This window comes from Mus caroli, chromosome 2 (genome assembly GCF_900094665.2).
Source record: "Mus caroli chromosome 2, CAROLI_EIJ_v1.1, whole genome shotgun sequence".
Lineage (NCBI taxonomy): Eukaryota > Metazoa > Chordata > Mammalia > Rodentia > Muridae > Mus > Mus caroli.
This window is the reverse complement of record NC_034571.1, coordinates 103209792-103228982: the sequence shown is the minus strand read 5'-3', so window position 1 is coordinate 103228982 and position 19191 is coordinate 103209792. Positions and strand designations below refer to the sequence as shown.

At 38.9% G+C, this 19191-nt stretch overlaps 1 protein-coding gene across 2 annotated transcripts in view; it reads right to left on the bottom strand.

Annotated features, from left to right (window-relative positions):
- Nucleotides 1-3442: 3442 nt before the first annotated feature.
- Lgr4 (leucine rich repeat containing G protein-coupled receptor 4) overlaps nt 3443-19191 on the bottom strand; it is a 97314-nt gene continuing 81565 nt past the window's right edge. For both annotated transcript variants that reach the window (XM_021155166.2, XM_021155170.2), the window contains exons 7-18: nt 18796-18864; nt 17900-17971; nt 17152-17223; nt 16781-16849; nt 15241-15312; nt 14072-14137; nt 12988-13059; nt 11058-11129; nt 10371-10496; nt 9442-9557; nt 8985-9068; nt 3443-6427 (exon numbers count right to left, since the gene is read on the bottom strand). In XM_021155166.2, coding sequence (XP_021010825.1) covers nt 5151-6427; nt 8985-9068; nt 9442-9557; nt 10371-10496; nt 11058-11129; nt 12988-13059; nt 14072-14137; nt 15241-15312; nt 16781-16849; nt 17152-17223; nt 17900-17971; nt 18796-18864 — 2167 coding nt within the window. In that variant the 3' untranslated portion in view covers nt 3443-5150. The remainder of the gene's footprint in view (nt 6428-8984; nt 9069-9441; nt 9558-10370; nt 10497-11057; nt 11130-12987; nt 13060-14071; nt 14138-15240; nt 15313-16780; nt 16850-17151; nt 17224-17899; nt 17972-18795; nt 18865-19191) is intronic.

Genomic DNA, 19191 nt, shown 5'->3' with positions numbered 1-19191 from the left:
ATCAGTGTCACTAAAGCGGATCCCTTAAAAGGAAAAGGCAGAAGCCTGAAGCCACGGTTATTCCCCCTTCCTCATAAAAGCTCAGGATCATTAAAAAAAAAAAAAAATCTAGCACTCGTGATTGAATTTTTTAGTTCATTTATGTTGTTGGGGTTTTTTTGTTTGTTTTTGTTTGCCTAAGGAAGAGAACTTTATCCGAGCCAAGAATCCTCTGTGGGCACAGTTTCTCACTGTATGGGCAGCATCTGTCAACATAATCAGTTCCCCCACCCCCAGTCGCCAAGGCAGGGTTTCTCTGTATAGCCTTGGCTGTCCTGGAACTCACTTTGTAGACCAGGCTTACCTCAAACTAAGAAATCCGCCTGCCTCTGCTTCCCAAGTGCAAAAACGAGGTCCTATCAGCTTACTCAGGCTTTGAATGAGAACCAAGTAGGCCTGGTTCCTCCCTGGCAGGCTCCCTACTGGTTAGCGATTTGACTCCTGGAAGCTAATGCATGCGCCACCGCTGCCCTGCAACACAATCAGTTTTATCAGGATGTGTTAACTTTCTAGTCTTCCAAAGCATTTGTGTCCACTCTCCAGCGTGTCCATACCAGAGCAGCAAATCATGAGCCAACCTTAAAATCCATCGTTCTTTTTAAAATGAAATTTCGAACTGTGATGCAATAGGCATTTTTCTAGGACTCCTTAGCACTCTCCTTTTAGGGGCCGAGGATCTAACTGAAGCCCTCAAGGAAAAGATGGCAGATACTGAAAGTGAGCTGCTTATTCATGCTCACAAAGCTGCATACATTTGTAAACGCAGCTTTTGACTAATGTACATTACATTAGTGTAAGAATCACAAGTGAAATGAGAGTATCTGTAGAATTTTCATAGCGCAGTTAGATATGGTAGAAATACTAGCAACCAAAAGCGAAGCAAAGTGACTATAAATGACATGCTAGCACTATTTTGTTCATTTTTTTTTTCAGTAAAAACAATGGCATTGGAAGAAAACTGTACGGTGAACTAAGAAACGTGATTTAGTAGACTTATGGCTATGACTTACTCCAGTTATTCGGTATTGGCATATCTGGTTAAGATATTTTGTCAGAAAACACCCTTGGCGTCAGTAACTCAGAGACACTGGACTACCTTATACCTTCACAAAGACAGGAACTTGAAAAACAACCCTCCATTCACCACAAAAATAACCTAAAGGTTTTGGAGAAGGGAATGGAGCTGGCTTTGAACCAGTAGTTTTCCTCTTAATATTCTTAAATAGGCTATTTAACTGCAATGATCTTAATTTAATCCTCCCCAAAATAATCTACCCTGCTATCATATTCATTCATTAATCCTCAGCTCCACTCTGGACTTGACATCTCTTGAACTCTGTCACTATCCCACATCGAGTTCCCCATCATAAACCTCTCAGTGTAGGAATGTTAGACCATAAAGTTTCCTAACCCTCTTCATGCTTTAGTAACGTGCTCTTGATACTCTAGGATCAGTGTGGTCACCAAGAGCATTAGCCTTAAAGGCTACAAGGCAGTTAAATGGCCTGCTGTGGCTGTTTGAATGTGGTCTGTTTTTACAGTGCTATTCATTACTTGGACTGAGACAATAGTCAAGATGGATAGGATTATACAAATGTACAAATTAACTCTCCCCTTAAGTTACAGGGTGTGGACCTAACTATCCTCTTAATACTCATTTTCAATCTAATAATATGAGGGTTTTTTTTTTAATTGGCGTGGAAACTCCCTGCAAGAGTGACTTTTGCTTAAAAATATTTAACTATATTACAAAACTAATTCCTTTGCCAGTAATCCTTTTGGCAATTTTATGATATGGGTTCAAAAATGTCTTCCTGCACATACTTAAGTATTAACATATGAAATATGTCTCAGCTTGTGTCAAAATAACGTTAGCAAGAGGCAAAAGGACTGAAGGGGCTTAGTGAATGTGGTGAAGATGAAAGTCTCATTGTGTGCTGTGGACACCTGTGAAAGGTATAAGTAAGGTCATTACACCGTGCTTTTTGCTATAAAAGTTTCCAACATTCAAAGTTTAACATAAACTCACTACTCTATTCAGAGCTAAGATGAATGGACTCAGCGGTGTGTGTGTGGGGGGGGGGGGGGGGGGGGGGGGGGGGGGGCAGGGGCGCAGGGGATGATTCTGTCAGTAAACTGCCTACCTCAAAGCATGAGCAGCCGAGTTCCATTTCCAGAACCTACATAAAATTGCAGTGGGTGGCACAAGCTCAGGCCAGTCATTCTAGCTAATCAGATGGTCTAGCCTAATCAGTGAGTTTCAGATTAATGAGAGAACCTGTCCCAAATGAGTCGGATAGGCTCCCTGAGGAGGACAAGTTGTCATCTGGCATGAGCACACCTCCATACACCCACATTCATAAAATAATAAACACAGAAAGAGAATTAGGTTCTGGTTTGGTTCGTAAGTATTTTAAGGATTTACTGAAATTTGCTGTGGTTTATCAATTGTCTTTTCATTTGAGAAATGAGGGGTTTTTTTAAGCATCTAGAAAAGTCACTGCATGTAGTATCTTGCAGATTGTTAATTCTTGCCTTCAGTAAAGATCTAATGATTACTATTCTCTTAAATATCACAATTTGTTTTCTACTATAGTTTAGATTTGGGATAAAACTTTACTTCTAAATTTCAGTATAGTGTCCTAGACTTTTATAGATAGCATGAAAATTGTGTTTTCCAGTGGTTATTTCCAACATTTCTTTTAATATTTGGTAGTTACAAACTTTAATTTGACTGTGTGATACTAAGTACACTCAGTAATGCACCTAGCTATAAATTAAGAAATCGAGATTGCTTTATAGAAACTCTTGTACATCAGACGTCTAGCACAGTTTACCACATGCTTTACCTAATAGTCTATTGTTGTTTTATTTGGGTTTTTGCTTTGTTTTGTTGGGTGTTTTTGAGACACAATCTCTCTGTACAGCTCTAGCTGCTCTGAAACTTACTATGTAGACCAGGCTGGTGGTGAACTCAGAGATCTACCTGTCTCTCCCTACCTCACAACTGCTGGGATTAAAGGAATGAGCCACCATGCCTGGCCTATTCTCTTTCTTTCCTTTCCTTTCCTTTCCTTTCCTTTCCTTTCCTTTCCTTTCCTTTCCTTTCCTTTCCTTCTTTCTTTCTTTCTTTCTTTCTTTCTTTCTTTCTTCCTTTCTCTCTCTTTTTAAAGGATTTATTTATTTCATTTATATGAGTTCAATGCCACTGTCTTTATGTCTTCAGACACCAGAAGAGGGCATCAGATCTTATTACAGATGGTTGTGAGCCACCATATGGTTGCTGGGAATTGAACTCAGGACCTCTAGAAGAGCAAGCAGCCAGTGCTCTTAACCACTGAGCCATCTTTCCAGCCCCCTATTCTATTTCTTAAAGAAAAAAAAAAGTTTTCAATAACTTGAATTTTAGGAAGAAAGCCTTTAATTGGGATTTTCTTACCAAGTTATGATTTAATATTTATCAGATGTGTAAATATACAAACATTATATTTATGTTGTAAATAGATGACCTTACAAAATTACAGCACACAGTAAATAAATCCCTCCCACATTTTATACAAACTACGTGATTTTGATATACAAAGATTCTGTTTTTATTCCACTGACAATGTACAACCAAGACTATTTACAAGGCAAGGATAAAAAAAATCAAAAACAACAACATGTATCTAAACCACAATTAAGCATTCTGCTACTGGCAGCCACTAGAGTTTAGGAGGTAGCTTTAATTAAACAGTGAACAGAAGCCACATTGCCCAACTCGTGTTCTAAAAATAACTTACACAAGATAAAATTCATCATATGCACAGTATGTACAGTTTAATCAAACTGCAATCTAGCTTAAGTTTTTGTTTAACCAGTATAACTAAGATGGCAGTGGGTTTGCTACTGACTTAACACAGTGTTAAGTCTTCCACATCAGAAGCCTATAGGTAAGAATCAAGTAAATTTAGAAAATTTAAGGACATAGGACAAGGTTTGATTCCCCCACTCCTAGTATGTGTCTTGTTTAACCACAGTTCATGGCATCTGAGCTACTGAATGGTTTTGTACAGCATGCAAACAATGTATGGAAGTTCTCGTACAACAGCTCACTAAAAAATAAATTTAAGTGCTTTGTGTCATGATTATTATCTTACAATTGCAAAAAAAAAAAAAAGAAAAAAAAAAGACTCAAGTTTGCTTCCTGTATAATCAGAATGATAGATAACTTCAACAAATTTGGAAATGTCAGAGCAGCCAGGGACATTAGGGCATGCCAGTTGGTGAGGACATTACTTAGAGCCATCAAATCCCTTGGATACTATGAAAAGCTCAGTGGTACTTACTACTCAGTCATCTCTACTTAAACCCACGTGGCAATCAGCCTTTTGCTGTGTCCCTGTGCTGTGATTGTCAAACACTGAGAGGGGAATCACTGTGATTTCATCAGAGCAATGTTTAATGAACAAAAACAAATGTTCTACTATTTAAAAAAAAATCTAACAGCTGTTAATATCGTTCTCAAAACCATCTTCAGGTTTTAGATTTATAAATCATTTGAACAAAACCTTTCAATTTATGGACATAGAAAACTCGTGAAGGTAATGCCTGTTTGAACTCTTCCTAGCTCTTGCTGGGAGATAGTCCCTTTTTTGGCCCTGAAGTAAGTCATCCTGAGATTAATGATGAATCATTAGGTAAAATTAGCAAGACATTTTCTTAGTTTTATAAATTCACATTTTCACCTAAAATATATTAACAGCTGTCCTTTATTTTGTGCTTAATTCAGAAATAGTTTGAACTTTGCACCTGATGGATCAGAAAAGAAAAAAAAAAAATCCCAACTAATCTCATATTGCTATGCCATACATCAAATCATTTTTAAGTCGCATTTATTCCCAATGGAGCATACACTGCTGGGGCATCACAATGTTTTTCAACAATTTATACTTTAGGCACCCATTCTTCACAGACTTCTGATTTGAAAAATAAACTGCCACCTTCCTCCTCTTCTGCGTGACACCAGGAAGTGATTACACAAGTCCTTCCCAGATGAAAGGTCAAAAGACAGACAGCTCAAGGTCTGAGCTGTGATTGGCTGATGGAGGAAAACAGTCCCGGACAGGAGTTCAGTCTCTGACTCTCGGTAGATTATAAGCATAGCGCACCAGAGGGAATCCGCGACTCTGGTAGAAGCAGGCTCGTCCACAGGCCTGCACCTGGTCAGAGCTGTCGGAGACAAAGGAGTCCTCTTCATCTGCATAGTCAGAATGGGCCGACTGTGTGCCACAATCAGACCAGTAGGCCTCTGGCCTCTGGCAAGAGGCCACTGTCAATACAGGACAACTGTGCGATTTTATTAAGTGTTTGCACGATACTGGTTTTGTCAAAAGAAATGACTCACAGCAGTCACAGACAGTCAGGTTACCCTGCAGGTGGGAATACATGCCACAGTCATAGTAGAAATCCTGATCCGCGCAACCACCTTGGCTGCTGATGGAGACTGAGACAGATCCGTGTTTCCTGGTAACACGCCGCTTCAGGAGCTTCCAGTCGTCTTTAAACTTTGGGTTGAAGAAAACATACAGGACTGGATTCAGGCAAGCAGGCAGCGGGAAGAATATCAGTGTCACAGACTTCATTATCTCGGGGCTGATGGAGATTGCCGTGATCAACGGTGCGAATGAGAAAAATGCAACAGGGCAGAAGAAGATGCAGTTTGTGAAGATGAGCCAAGCAACGTGCTTAATCATGCTAGACTGGGAGTTTTCTGACAGGTCTTCTTTCTCTAAGTTGCAGTAGAGTTTAGTGTAGATAATGGCCATCAATAAAAATGCTAGTGAGTTTAACAGCACTAGGGTCACAGTGAATCCTAATGACGGTGTCTCTCCTGTAGGAAACGGCAAGCACAGGGGTGACGCAGAATATTGCCCTCCGTGAAAAAGGGGGAAGCAGCCTGCTACTGCAGCACCCAGCAGAGCTAAGAGGGCGGCCACCTGGAACTGTCGGAGGTGACTGCTTTTCCCATTTTTCATTACATCCTTGGCAAACACGCTTCTTTCCACGGCTGCCAGTGTTAATAGGAATACGGCGCTCTCTGAGGAGAAGACTGCCAGAGACCCAGCTACCTTGCAGCCGCTGCCAGTTTCCCACCAAATGCCAAATTCAGCAAATCGGCCCCAGGACACAGCATCAAGAAAAGTCAGGATGCCAGTATAGATGCCCATGAGTAAGTTAGACACTGAAATCAAGCCGATGAAGAGCTTGGAGGCAGGCAGTGATGAACAAGACCCAAACACTGTTAAAATGACAAGCAGGTTGAAAAGCAAGGCGACCAGGAAAATGAACCACACTGTAAGGCGAATCATCCAGCTTCCCAGTAAATATTCACAGGGCTTAAAAGCACCTAGAAATGAAAAAGAAAGGGTACAATGAAACACATTTAGAGAACACTGTGAATATTATGGTCTGACGTTAGCAATTAAATCTAGAGAAGCCTGCCACCTGCAAACTCAAAGAATGCTACTTCTAAGATACTTTAGTCACAAAATAGTTTATTTAAAAAAATAAATTGCCCTAAATTTTAGAAATTAAATATTTGGTAGAGTCACATGGAGGTAACTGAAATAAAATTTCACTTTATGTAAAATTAGTACACAGAGCATAGCTTGTGTATGTATGTGTGTGTGTATATATATATACACACACACACACACAATATTGGTATATAAAAGGTACTTGGTCCAAATACTGAAATCTGCAATCAGATTGTCTTGTATCTTACCGTTCTTCCTTTTAGACCTCTACAGATTCTATCCTCCCTTGTGGCTAAATTATGCCTCTTTCATAGTGATGTACAGCTTACACAGAATTACATGTTTAATGTATTTAAGCAGCTGCCAGATATATGGTTAAACTTCAGTAAATACTAATTCCCCTCTTTTGCTAGTCTCCAAATAGTCTATAACTATATATGTATGTACACAAATTTTTGTAAACATATTTGTATCCATTTTTCAAAAGCAACTGGAGGAAGCAGGTTAAGATAGGTACAGTTAATCTGGTCTTCAAAGAAACTGACGTTTAAAAACCTTTAAATGATGTGACAAAGGTTACTTTCTAAGCTAGTATAGCTGCATATATAAATCACATGGATATTAACTATTTTTAACTAAGTTTGGTATAAAAACATACACATATATAAAACAAAACAAAACTGTATTTAGGCATTCAGTGAACTGAAATGTTTATCCTTTTTTTTTTTTGGAGACAGGCTTTTCCTATGCCCTGGCTGTCCTGGAATTTGCTATGTAGATCAAGCTAGACTTGAATTCACAGAGATCATTCTGCACCCTGCTTCTGCTTCCCAAAAGCTGGCATTAAAGGTATAAGCCGTTTTTCTGGCTGAACTATTTGTCTTATTAATTTTCACATGCTAGTTATATTACAAATGATGAGTATTTTGTTGAAAAATTTAAAGTAGAAAATTTGGCTATGAAGCAGAAGAAAAACTATGTATTGTAGATGACTAAAGGCATATTTTATTTTCCTCAGCAGTCATGAAAATTTATATATCCAACAAAGTATCTTATTTTATACTGTGTTTTAAAATCACATGTCTACTTATTTATTTTACAGTTAGAGGGTATGCATGCATGTATAGAGGTCAGAGGACCAATGCCAGACTTGATTCCTTCCTTCCACAACGTATGTCCTGGGGATAGAACGCAGGACATCAGGCTTGGCACTGGCAGTAAGTGCCCTTGCCATCTGACATATTTCACCAGCTCCATTAAGATTTTGATTTCCACAGTTTTTGATTTCCACATAGCATAAACTTTTGAAATTGTTTTATAATATCCTTGGGAAGTTCTACGAGAAAGCACTTAATTGCTTTTAGTTCTGAGCCTGAACTCAGCCCTCTTTAAAAGAGGAACAGAGCTGGGAAGGTAACACACACATTTAATCTCAGCACTCTGGAGGCAGAGGCGGGTGATTTCTGAGTTGGAGGCCAGCCTGGTCTACAGAGTGAGTTCCAGAGATATATAGAGTGAAAGCCTGTCTCAAACAAAACACAACCACCCTCCACCCCCCCCCCCACACACACAAAGAAACAACACAAAGGAGAAGAAAGATCTTCTGGCATGAACAACTTCCTTTGGGAGCTGTTTCTCCTATGGGTGGAGTCACTTTCTCTAACAATTAGACTGTCTTTGGAAGCCTATAGCTTCCTTCAGAAGGCATTTATTTGACTCTACAGAAGGATGGATTCTATACCAGACTGCTTCTGTCTTACCCTATCCACCAGTAAGTGTTTCTATAGCTCAGCTGGGGAGAAATCCATCTTTGTTGGTAGATAGGGAGAATATGCCATTATAATCACAACCAAATATGTGAAATCAATTTAATAACTTTCCCAGAATTAATAAGGTTAAAAAAAAAGGCAAAAATTTACATTGAAAAAAATTAAGGTGCTAGGGAGACAGTCCAGCTGGTAAAGTGCCTGCTCCACACAAATAAAGACCAGACGCTGGGTCAACAATAACCTTATAAAAAGCCTGGCACAAAGCCATGGTCTGTCACTCCAGCTCTGGAGGAGGTGGGGGTAGACAGGTGGATCCTCGCAGCTCACTGGCCAGATGGTCTAGCCAAATCAATGCATCCCAGGTTTAGTAAGAGACTCTGACTCAAAAACCATGAGAAGAGAGCAATGAAAAAGACACCTGACATTGATCTCTAGTCTCCACACACACATAGGTTGCATACACCCACATGAGCACATCCCTGCTGAACCCCACAGCGACGTTCAGAACAGTAGGCTAAGTTAGAAACATTGCTCCTTTGGGTCATCTAATCCCTCCCTTACTGTAAAAACCACATCCATCCCTGGACATTTTAGATCTGTTTACCCAACGTTAGTTACTTAAGGTGAGAAAGTACAGCCACTGTAGGTTGGGCACTACCTGTTGAAGGTGTACAATGGATGATTATTTGGCTATGTTCTTCACTTTCAGTAGTGCTGGTGGCATTTGCTGCATCTGTAGCACCTAAATATAAAACAAAGCGCATCGGATTTAAACGGTTCCATTGTAGGGAAAGGACCAATTTCCCTATTTCTTCTATGTTACTAGTGAGTGAAAGATCAGCTTATTTGAGGCTTGATAACATTAAACATGATGGTAACAAGTATTGGGGGAGGTGACCAGGGGTAATGGGGAAGGCATTAGGGTTGGATATGAACAAGATATATTTTATATATGTATGAAATTGCTAAAGAATATATACAAGATTGTGTTTCATGCAGGTAACAGTGAGTGCTACTTTCTTCACAGATCTGAACAGATCCTTTCCAAACTGATTATAACACAGACAGGTTGATCAATGTTGTAGGAAGCTCTCTATTAGGGTGGATACACTTACCTTTCTCCTTTGTCACACTGTGGTCTTGGGGGCTATTATCTTCTGTATTTAAATTTGCGTAAGAGTCACACCCCCAAAATGCACAACACTGATAAGCATACGGTACTGATAGAGACCTGGGAAAAGAATTGTAAAACACACACTGAGTACCAGATCTGCAGACAGGACTTGGTCTTGCAAAAACTCTGAACCTAGCCAAGTCGCCAGTAACACCTGGCACCTTAGGTTGGTGGTGTATCCGCCCAACCACTTTCCTCAGAGTTCTGATAAACCTCATGAACACAGCTGAAGTTTCCCCTTTTATGAGTTGTTTCTTAATATCCAATGCAAATCAAGCCATATATCAAAATTTCATAACTATGCATCAATTTAAAGTAAATATCTAAGTGATCCTCTTATACATGTCTGAACCAAGCCCAGTATATCATAGGAAATAGATAGTTTAGTTAAAATCAATGCCTGAGGTCATCTGCAGCTCTACACCATCAGTCAGCTCTGCTTGGCTCATATAAATGAAGTCGATGTATTCTCTCTTTGTACAAGAACATGCTCAAGCCCTTTATCTGCTGCATCTGATGAGGCCCTACAAACATGCAGTCTCTAGGACCTGTGCTGGCACTGTGCCAACTTCCTCTCAGTTTGCACTTAGGACATTTCCAGTACCTTGTTGCTAATGACAAGTCCATTTAAAAAAATCCTGACAAACATATTTTTCAGAGTGTCTCGAACTTAATTCATGCTTTTGACATCTATGGGATAGTGCTCAGGTTCTATTTTAATCAAAGTTGTAAGGGCAGAGATAGAAAATACTCCTAAACTACAACCTACAAGAAAAATCTGGGAACCACATGGGAAGAAAACCATAGGTAGCTCAGTGATTTAGAGCCTACAATAATAATTTACAGACAGGAGGAGTGGGCAAAACACACCTGAGATTGGCAAAGTCTCTGGCTGCCAAGGCATCTTTCAGCTTGAAGTTACCCACAAGTTTTAGTTGATTGAGCCCATTCAGGCCTTCCGTAGGAAAGGAAGTTAATTCATTGAAACTCACATCCCTAAAATGTGAAAGACACTTCAAGTAAACTCTCTAAGATACAAATCACATGTGAATATCTCTATCGAGGTGCCGACATGACTCAGATGGTAAAGGCACTTTGAAACCTGAAAATCTGTGTTCAATCCCCAGAAACCACACAGTACACACAGTAGAAATAGAGAACCCACTCCCAAAGATGTCATTTAACTTCTACATACACACTGTGGCACATGCCAAATGTACACACACACACACACACACACACACACACACACACACAGAATAAATATAAGATATAAAAAGGAAAATGTGTATCAGCATCATAAGTATTAGATATTTACGATTATAGAATTTTACCTTATGGGTATATAATGTTAGAAAATATTAGGTATATTTTAGATAAATAACATGTAGCTTAAATGTGTTAAAAAGATAGCTCTAGCACAGGTCTTGACAACTGAGAAGCTATTACTAAATCATCATAGCATAGCATTTATGCAAGGAAAGAACCTGACTACAGCTGTTGTAGACTGGTTACTACCTTCCTAGTATTACTGCTCAGAGCCCTCCATTTACTTACAGGTTAGTAATTGTCCCAAGCTTCGCAAAAGCTCCACTGTGAATTTCACGAATCAGGTTTCTACTCAGATCTCTGCAATCACAAGAGCAACATGTTAATTATTTCACAAAAATACTCAAAACTTCAGTCAGACTACACCTTAGAACCCCAGGAAGTAACACAGTATCCCTTAACCAAGACCTTCCATCTTGCCCAACAACATTTTTCACATGTTTACATTCACTGTCTCTCTTTTACAAGTCTTTTAAGAATATGTTCCCTGTAGCAGTAATTGTAGCTCGCATCTCTTTCAAATCAGTTGTGAATTTTCTCTACTTTATCTTCTGGTACCAGTATCAAAATAACTACAATATGGTATTGCCGTTAATACTATTAACCAGGACAGGAAAAAACACTGTCCTGACAACTTTTAAAAAGAAAAAGGGGGTGGGGCGGGGCTTCACATTGTTTGCCTTCTCAAAGCTGAGTTGTAAGGCCCCAAGAGACGACAAATAATCACTAAGCAAACAAGAGCATTCCAAAGGGCTTCCGCTATCACTGTTCCCCAGAGCAGGAAATAAAACTATCAATGTCAGAGCTAGCCCTACTCCTCAGACACACCTTGACAAATTCTGATACCATAGCAACCATAAACCAGAGAAACAGTGTCACATTTAAACTGGGTAAATTCCTAGCACAAACTCAAGAAATGACCAGCTTTTAGTTGTCATTTATCAGTGCTCTAAACTGGTGGTAGATAGGTACTGGTCCCTCTCCTGGAGAATGCCCTCAGAGCCTTGTGACAGATACACCAAGCCACAACTCCGGCCTGTTTTATTTCTTAAAAGAGACCCACTAAAAAAAGCAGATTCAGTCGACGTAATTTCTCCTGTGTCAATTTTCAAAGATGTTTTTATATTTAAAAATTGTGTGCATTATATTTTCTGTACTTAGTCATTTCCATGTTCCCAGGCTTAATAGACTACCAGGAACAAATATGCATTCAAATATAAGTGTTTTAAATGGGTACACATGCTTCGAATGAAGCATATTTGACAAGACAGGCAATCCACAGCAGGGCCAGCAAACTTTTCTTTGTATAAAAGCCAAAGAGTAGACCTTTCACCTTCTGGTTCTCATGGTCTCTTCTGCTAATGATCATTTGTACCACAGCATGAGAAACTCGGCTTAAATCAACATTTCAACATGAGGCCTGGCCGTGTTCCCACAATGTTCATAACTACTGGAGGCAAGCTGCAGTCAGCATATGGTCAGCCTACCCTTGCTCTAATGAAGCACCAAACCTTGCTGTAACTTGAAATCAACTAAGTTTCTTCTTTGAAATGATAACCATGTTACTGGCTGAGGACCAGAATCATCGATGAACTATGACATACCAAAAGTAGATTCTTTATGAAGTATCACAGGTAAGGGCTAAACGCTGTTTATAAAATGTCAATCATTTTGAAAGTGTTGCTAGTAACATGAAAACCGTTGTGACAGTTTTAATTATCAACTTGACCCAGTATGGAATCACTACAGCAGGGAGTCTCTGTGAGGAATTGTCTAGATGAGGTCAGCCTGTGGGTGTATTCACAGGGACTCCCTCGGTTCATTAATTGAGGTGTGAAGACCTATCCACTGTGGATGGCACCATTTCCTAGGCAGAGAATCTGGGACTGTATCAAGCGGGGAAGGCTAGCCTATTGGCATTCCCTGACATCTGTGTGCCCTGGACTGTGGGATGCATGCAGCCAGCCTCTTTCATCCCTTGCCCCTGGCATTCCTGCAGTAACCATAACCTGGAACTGGGAGCCAAGCCAACCCTTTCTCCCTTAAGTTGCTTTTCTCAGGGTGTTTTACCACAGCAACAGTAAACCTAAAACAATCATGATATGTAAATTTAGAGCTTGACAAGTCTCTTGTCTTTAGTAGTCATACACAAACTTACAGAATCCTTAGGGATGTTAGGCCTTGAAAAGTAGTTTCCTTTATTAGGGAGATTTGATTACGCTGCAATGAACTAAAAAACAAAACAAAAAACAAACAAACAAAAAAGGATGGGAGAAAAGAGGTAGGTTAGAGAAAAATTAATAAACACTTTTCTTTGTAGAAAGAAGGAAAATTATATTTTGAAAAATAATATTCTGGATTTTTTTCTAATTTTACATATTTATATGTAATACTGATCTTCTTGAAAGTAAAAACTATAATTTATCTATAAAATTAAAATGTTAAACTGATATTTCATTTGAAGTTATACTGGGAGTTAACTGGTACCCTAAATTCCCACCAGTCTAACTCAGAGGTGAGAGAAGAAAGATGACATAGTGAGAGAAGCTTTGAAAACGGGCATAAAATATAGCATAGGGAGGAGAGGGAAGAGCATAGGAGAAAGAGGAGGGGAGGAGAGGGAGGGAAGGGAGGAATATGGAGGGAAGGGTAAAGAGAAAGTGAAAAAGAGAAGAGAAAATAGAAAAGTATTAATATTCCTTCTCATATCGGAGCAGGTTCCACCTGAGCTTCCCTGGCTACGTCATATAGGATTCTAGCATCAGATTTGTTTTCCACAGTAGCCAGAGTATATTTCTCTGTTTTCTGATATAACTACCTTTCTCTTACAACATCTAATAGCCAGAAGCCTAAGATTCCTTTTTGTTAGCAGGAAATCACAATTGTTAGAGACAGCAGAATTAGTTCTGTGTCTAAGAACATACCCTCAAATTATTGACATTACAGAGCTAATGAACTAGGAAAAAATCTAAAATAAATTTAAAACAGTTCCATAACAGAAACATAAAGATTGGATTAACTTCATTTCAAGACATGTTTCCCACGTAATAGAGAAAAAAAAATCATGAAAGAAATGCTCACTGCACTAACACATCAGACACAGGACATTTTATTTGCAGAAACATTTGACTATATGAACTTTTGATTTCTTGCAACAATTCACTATTGGTGAATTCACATCAGTGAACTAACAGTAAGCCACAAAAAAAAAAAAGTAAGTCAAAGTCAAATGGCCAACTTACATTTCTTCCAATGCACGACAACCATTAAAACTTGGAAGGTCTCTTATATCGTTATAAGATAAGTCCCTAAAAACAACAGAACAACTTATATTAAAGTGCTAGGCCTAGAAGTGTTGAAAGCAACATTAAGGTCTTCCAATGAGAATAGCTAAGCAAGAAGGCAAGCTTTGGTTTCATAGGACTCCACCACAGAATTGAGATTTTTGAAGTTTAAGTACACAGTGTTGAGTGTAGACTATATATAATATGCTAAAATATATTAAGTTCTGCAACATATATAAACTATAACAAGATGTGCATGAAGTCTTTGTTGACTAGCTACAGGTTTTTAGAAATTTTATTTTTTTTCCCTATACATTTTATGTAATATTTTATGCTGTTCTTTAACTAAAATGCTTTGGTATGTTTTTTAGGTCTTTTATATGAACTTATGCCAGAGAAGGCACCAGTGGATGTCTTTCCCCTTACTCACAGTTACCATAGTTAAGTTAGAAAATCCACAATAATATGTAATTAGTCAATCTGTCATTTATTTTGTTACTAGCTCCTTTAAGTACTTAACACATCATTATCTAACTGTTCGGGTAAGAGGTCTATACCTTTATTTTTAATTTCTAGACCAGCTAACAAATTTTAGAAAGTTGTCAGTAGTTCATTGTTGATTCAGGAAAGCAAGGCTTCAGGATCTGCTTAGCTTTGAATGATGGAGAAAATGGGGGTGGGACAGAGGGGAGGATGCCCAAGTGGGAACCAGATTAACAACTAACTAGTCTCTTGGTTTATTTTGCAGGAAACAGGTAACAAAATGATTAACACATAATGCACAGTCCTAAAGCCAAATTCAGACACCCTGTATCCCCTGAAATCATAATCTCCTTGTTTACATGAAAGAAACAGGGCTGGTGAGATGGTTCAGTGGGTAAGAGCACCGACTGCTCTTCCAAAGGTACTGAGTTCAAATCCCAACAACCACATGGTGGCTCACAACCACCCATAATGAGATCTGATACCCTGCGTTTGAAGACAGCTACAGTGAACTTATACTAATAAATAAATCTTTAAAAAAAAAAAAAAGAAAGAAACAAATAACCAAACTCAAACCAGTTCATTCAGGATAAAAGGCAGCCTCTGTAAAGTACACAAAAGAAAGGAGAGAATAACCAACTTACAGAGTCCTCAGCATCTTTTGGTTTTGGCACAGATCATCAGGTATGCTGCTTATTTTTGTCCCTGTCAAGGTTCTGTGGAGAAAAACAATAGTTCATCTAAGAGATAGTTCAAGTTGGGATTGTAAATGAAATGTTCCTCTTGTATACAATAAGTGAATGACTGACCACACATTAGCACACATGTGCCTGTGCACCCCCCACCCCTGCCTATCTGCCGACTAAGGATAGGCGCATAGGAAGGTGGACTAGCTCTCAGTACATCATCTTCACAGTAATGAAAAGGAGCTGTGGCACAAGGTTAACACTGGCCAGGGGATGGCTTGATTTCCTACAACCTGTCATCTTTTCTCACACAGCACATTTGAAGCCACCCCAGGCGCCTAATGCAATTGGTTCTGCTCTTCCTTCTGAGCCAGTGTAGCATGCTGGAACATTCCCACTCCCCTCTCCGTTTCTTTTCCCATTTGGATCAAGCACCAGTTCCAGTTATTTCTTCTAATGTGTCTAGTATCTGACACTTTCTCTCCTTTTTTCTGCCACACAGATCAAGGGTGTACTATAAAATAGTAAAACTATTTCAAAAAGCAGTTAAAGGAACTGAACATGCCCTGTGTTCTAGGGGAACTCTGAAATGAACTGAATGCCTTGAGCACACTTTACTGGTTGGTGTATGTAGTCCCTGGCTTGGACCATGACCTCACAGTTCTGTACCTTGATCTCTTTACTGTACTGTAGTTTCTCACACTAACTGGTCCAATATTCTCAACCTGCACAAACTACCTTAACTGAAACTCTTTTCTCAGTGTTTCCCAACTTCTTTTCTTCTTAGCATGCATGAAAATCTTAACATATACATGGCACACCATATTAGGAGTCCCACAGATAATCCCCCTGGCCTACTCCAGGCCCAAGCTGCTATCTACAGGGCTGAAAACAAGATCTCAGATGCATCTGTACTCCATCCATAAACCACTCTCTAGGAGTCTTTCCTAGAGCCAAATGTACAGGGGTTAAAGAGTTGATCATTTTAAAATCTTGTCCCAAAGTTTCCCAAATGTCTTCAACCCACATCCCATTCTGTTATAAACATGGGATTCTTATCTACATTTGATCATCTGTATGCCATTTTGATATATTTTTGGTATCCCTAGTCTTATTAAATCTTGCCTTTCTAAGTGAAAAATCTCAATCCTGAGATACTTGACATTATACAATTTTGAAATATTGCGTTTCCTCCATGAAGGCTTTTTGATTCTCTGGGTATTTGATCCTGCTTTTGAACTTCTGAGTTCTGCTTCTAATTAACCATTTAGTTGCCACCTTCTATTCTCAGTAACCTTTTCAGACCTGCCTATGCTGGAAGCTACACTCGGCCTGAGCTAAATGACCTCAAGCCTAATACACTCATCTCCCGATCTGATAGTCACAAAAGGAGTTAAAAGAATGGCCATAGATCCATCACTAGAAAGCACTGGCACTCGGCTAGCACACTGGACTGCAATGCTGTCTTTAGGGCCCATCGTCCAAGTATCGCACGTACAGACTCTCCAGATGGACAGTTCCAGTCAGATTGGGGAACCACTGCACCAGGCTTGCACCACGAATGACTCTAAGAAATTGGGGAGAAAAAAAATTAATTTAAAACACTTTCTTACATATTTTCATTTTTTAATCTTAAATTATAACATTATGACCAAATATTACTGTTTTCATCTTTTAAAGGTTCTTAAAAATGTGATTATTTGGTCCAGTACTCACACAAATAAGAATCACTGTAAATTGTTAATAGTTTTATCTTTTGAAATGTCACATAAAGGGCAGGAAAAAGATATTTGTCTCCTTAATTCATGTTTTTGCTTTAACAAGCTACATAAACATTCAGGTATGTTTGTGAACTTGCATAATACTTACAAGGAATGCAGATCAGACAGGTTGTGAAATGCTGAGTTCCCCACAAAAGACAGAGGATTATCATACAAATGGCTGTGAAAATAGCCAAAAAAAGGCAATGTTTTCATATGCTTACAAACAATCTGAGATTAAATACATGTTCCCAGTGTCCATATATTAAAAAGCCAGAGCCTTTTTTTTTTTGACTTTTGATGGAGATGTCTGGCATTTAGAGACATAACTGCATGTGATTATATATTCCAAGAATCCAGGGATCCATCCCATAATCAGCTTCTAAACGCTGACACCATTGCATACACTAGCAAGATTTTGCTGAAAGGACCCAAATATAGCTGTCTCTTGTGAGACTATGCCGGGGCCTAGCAAACACAGGAGTGGATGNTCACAGTCAGCTATTGGATNTATCACAGGGCTCCCAATGGAGAAGCTAGAGAAAGTACCCAAGGAGCTAAAGGGATCTGCAACCCTATTGTCGGAACAACATGATGTACTAACCAGAACCCCGGAGCTCTTGTCTCTAGCTGCATATGTATCAAAAGATGGCCTAGTCGGCCATCAATGGAAAGAGAGGCCCATTGGACTTGCAAACTTTATATGCCCCAATATAGGGGAATGCCAGGGCCAAAAGAATGGGAATGGGTGGGTAGGGAAGTGGGGGGCGCTATGGGGGACTTTTGGGATAGCATTGGAAATGTAATTGAGGAAAATATGTAATAAAAATATTAAAAATCAAAAAAAAAAAACTTACATAGTTCTTAACAGTGGGTTACCACCAAATGCTCCATCAGGAATAACAGAAATAGAATTACTGTGAAATCCCCTAGAAAGATAGGAGGAAAACACTTTAAAACAAGTTAAAACCGGAATGTCCACTGTTGTTCGGCCTTACATAAAACAGAACTGATTACGATAACATAAAATATCGCTAAAACTCAGATACCTGAATTTTGAATTCTGTGTCATCTTGTATAGGATTTTACTTCATTCTTTTTAAACCCACTCCTTGGCTTGGTATATTATTGGTCCCTCATTGCTTCATCATCAAAAATAGCATGAAAGTCTATGTTGAAATAAGCTTCAAATCTATATCACAGATGCCTGTATGTTACCTCTACAATACGTGCTTTCAACTCACGACACAATCTCTGTTGTGCTATACATACATTCACAGCTCCACTCCAGACAAACCCAGGCTCCAGAGTCTCCCTCAACCCCGTCACATATTTAAGCTCCCACCCTTTAGGTCAGGTCACATTCCTTTCTTTTGGTGATGCATCTTCCAATGATCCCAGACTTCTGGGAGATCTTTTGTGAGATGATCTGTCTTATTTATTCACACCTAATATCTATATGGGAACAGTTATTTGCCTATATTCATGTCCTGCCTTTATAATGAGGCTTAGACTGCAAGCTACCCCAGGAGACTGTACCTTATGCCTTTTACTTGCCATAGCACCTGACCCCGTACAATAATCTATGCTCTCAACCATTTGTGCTGGTTAATACAGTCAGCATACTCTGTGTGCATGTTTGAATGTGTTATGGGTATATGTAATGAGAACAAGATGCTCCAAGACCTAATTACTAGAGTATTTAATGGTGAGTTCCAGGATGTAGAGCATAAAGAGAAAAAGCAATACTCACAGCTCTTTAAGGCTGGGAAGGGCTTTAATAGCCTGAGGAAATTCATCCAAGTTATTATAATTCAAGTCCCTAGGGGAAAAAATGAGAGAAACTAAGCAAATAGAAATCATAATTCATAAGACATTCTGGTATAAGTACAAATTTAAAGATCACAACCTTTCTCCCAACTACATTGCCACTCAAAACCCTATTGGAACTTCATTTGCAGATTTTTAGAAAACGTTAAATAGGAAAAGTTACTCTTTATGTTTTTAGATTAATACATTTACAAACTTGTAGAACTCTCAGATCTCATGCCACTGAGGGATTAAACATGTGAATCTTGTACAATTTCTTGGAAAAATTTACTATCAAATGGAATCTTTAAATATCCATGTATAGGTGACTAGAGTATGA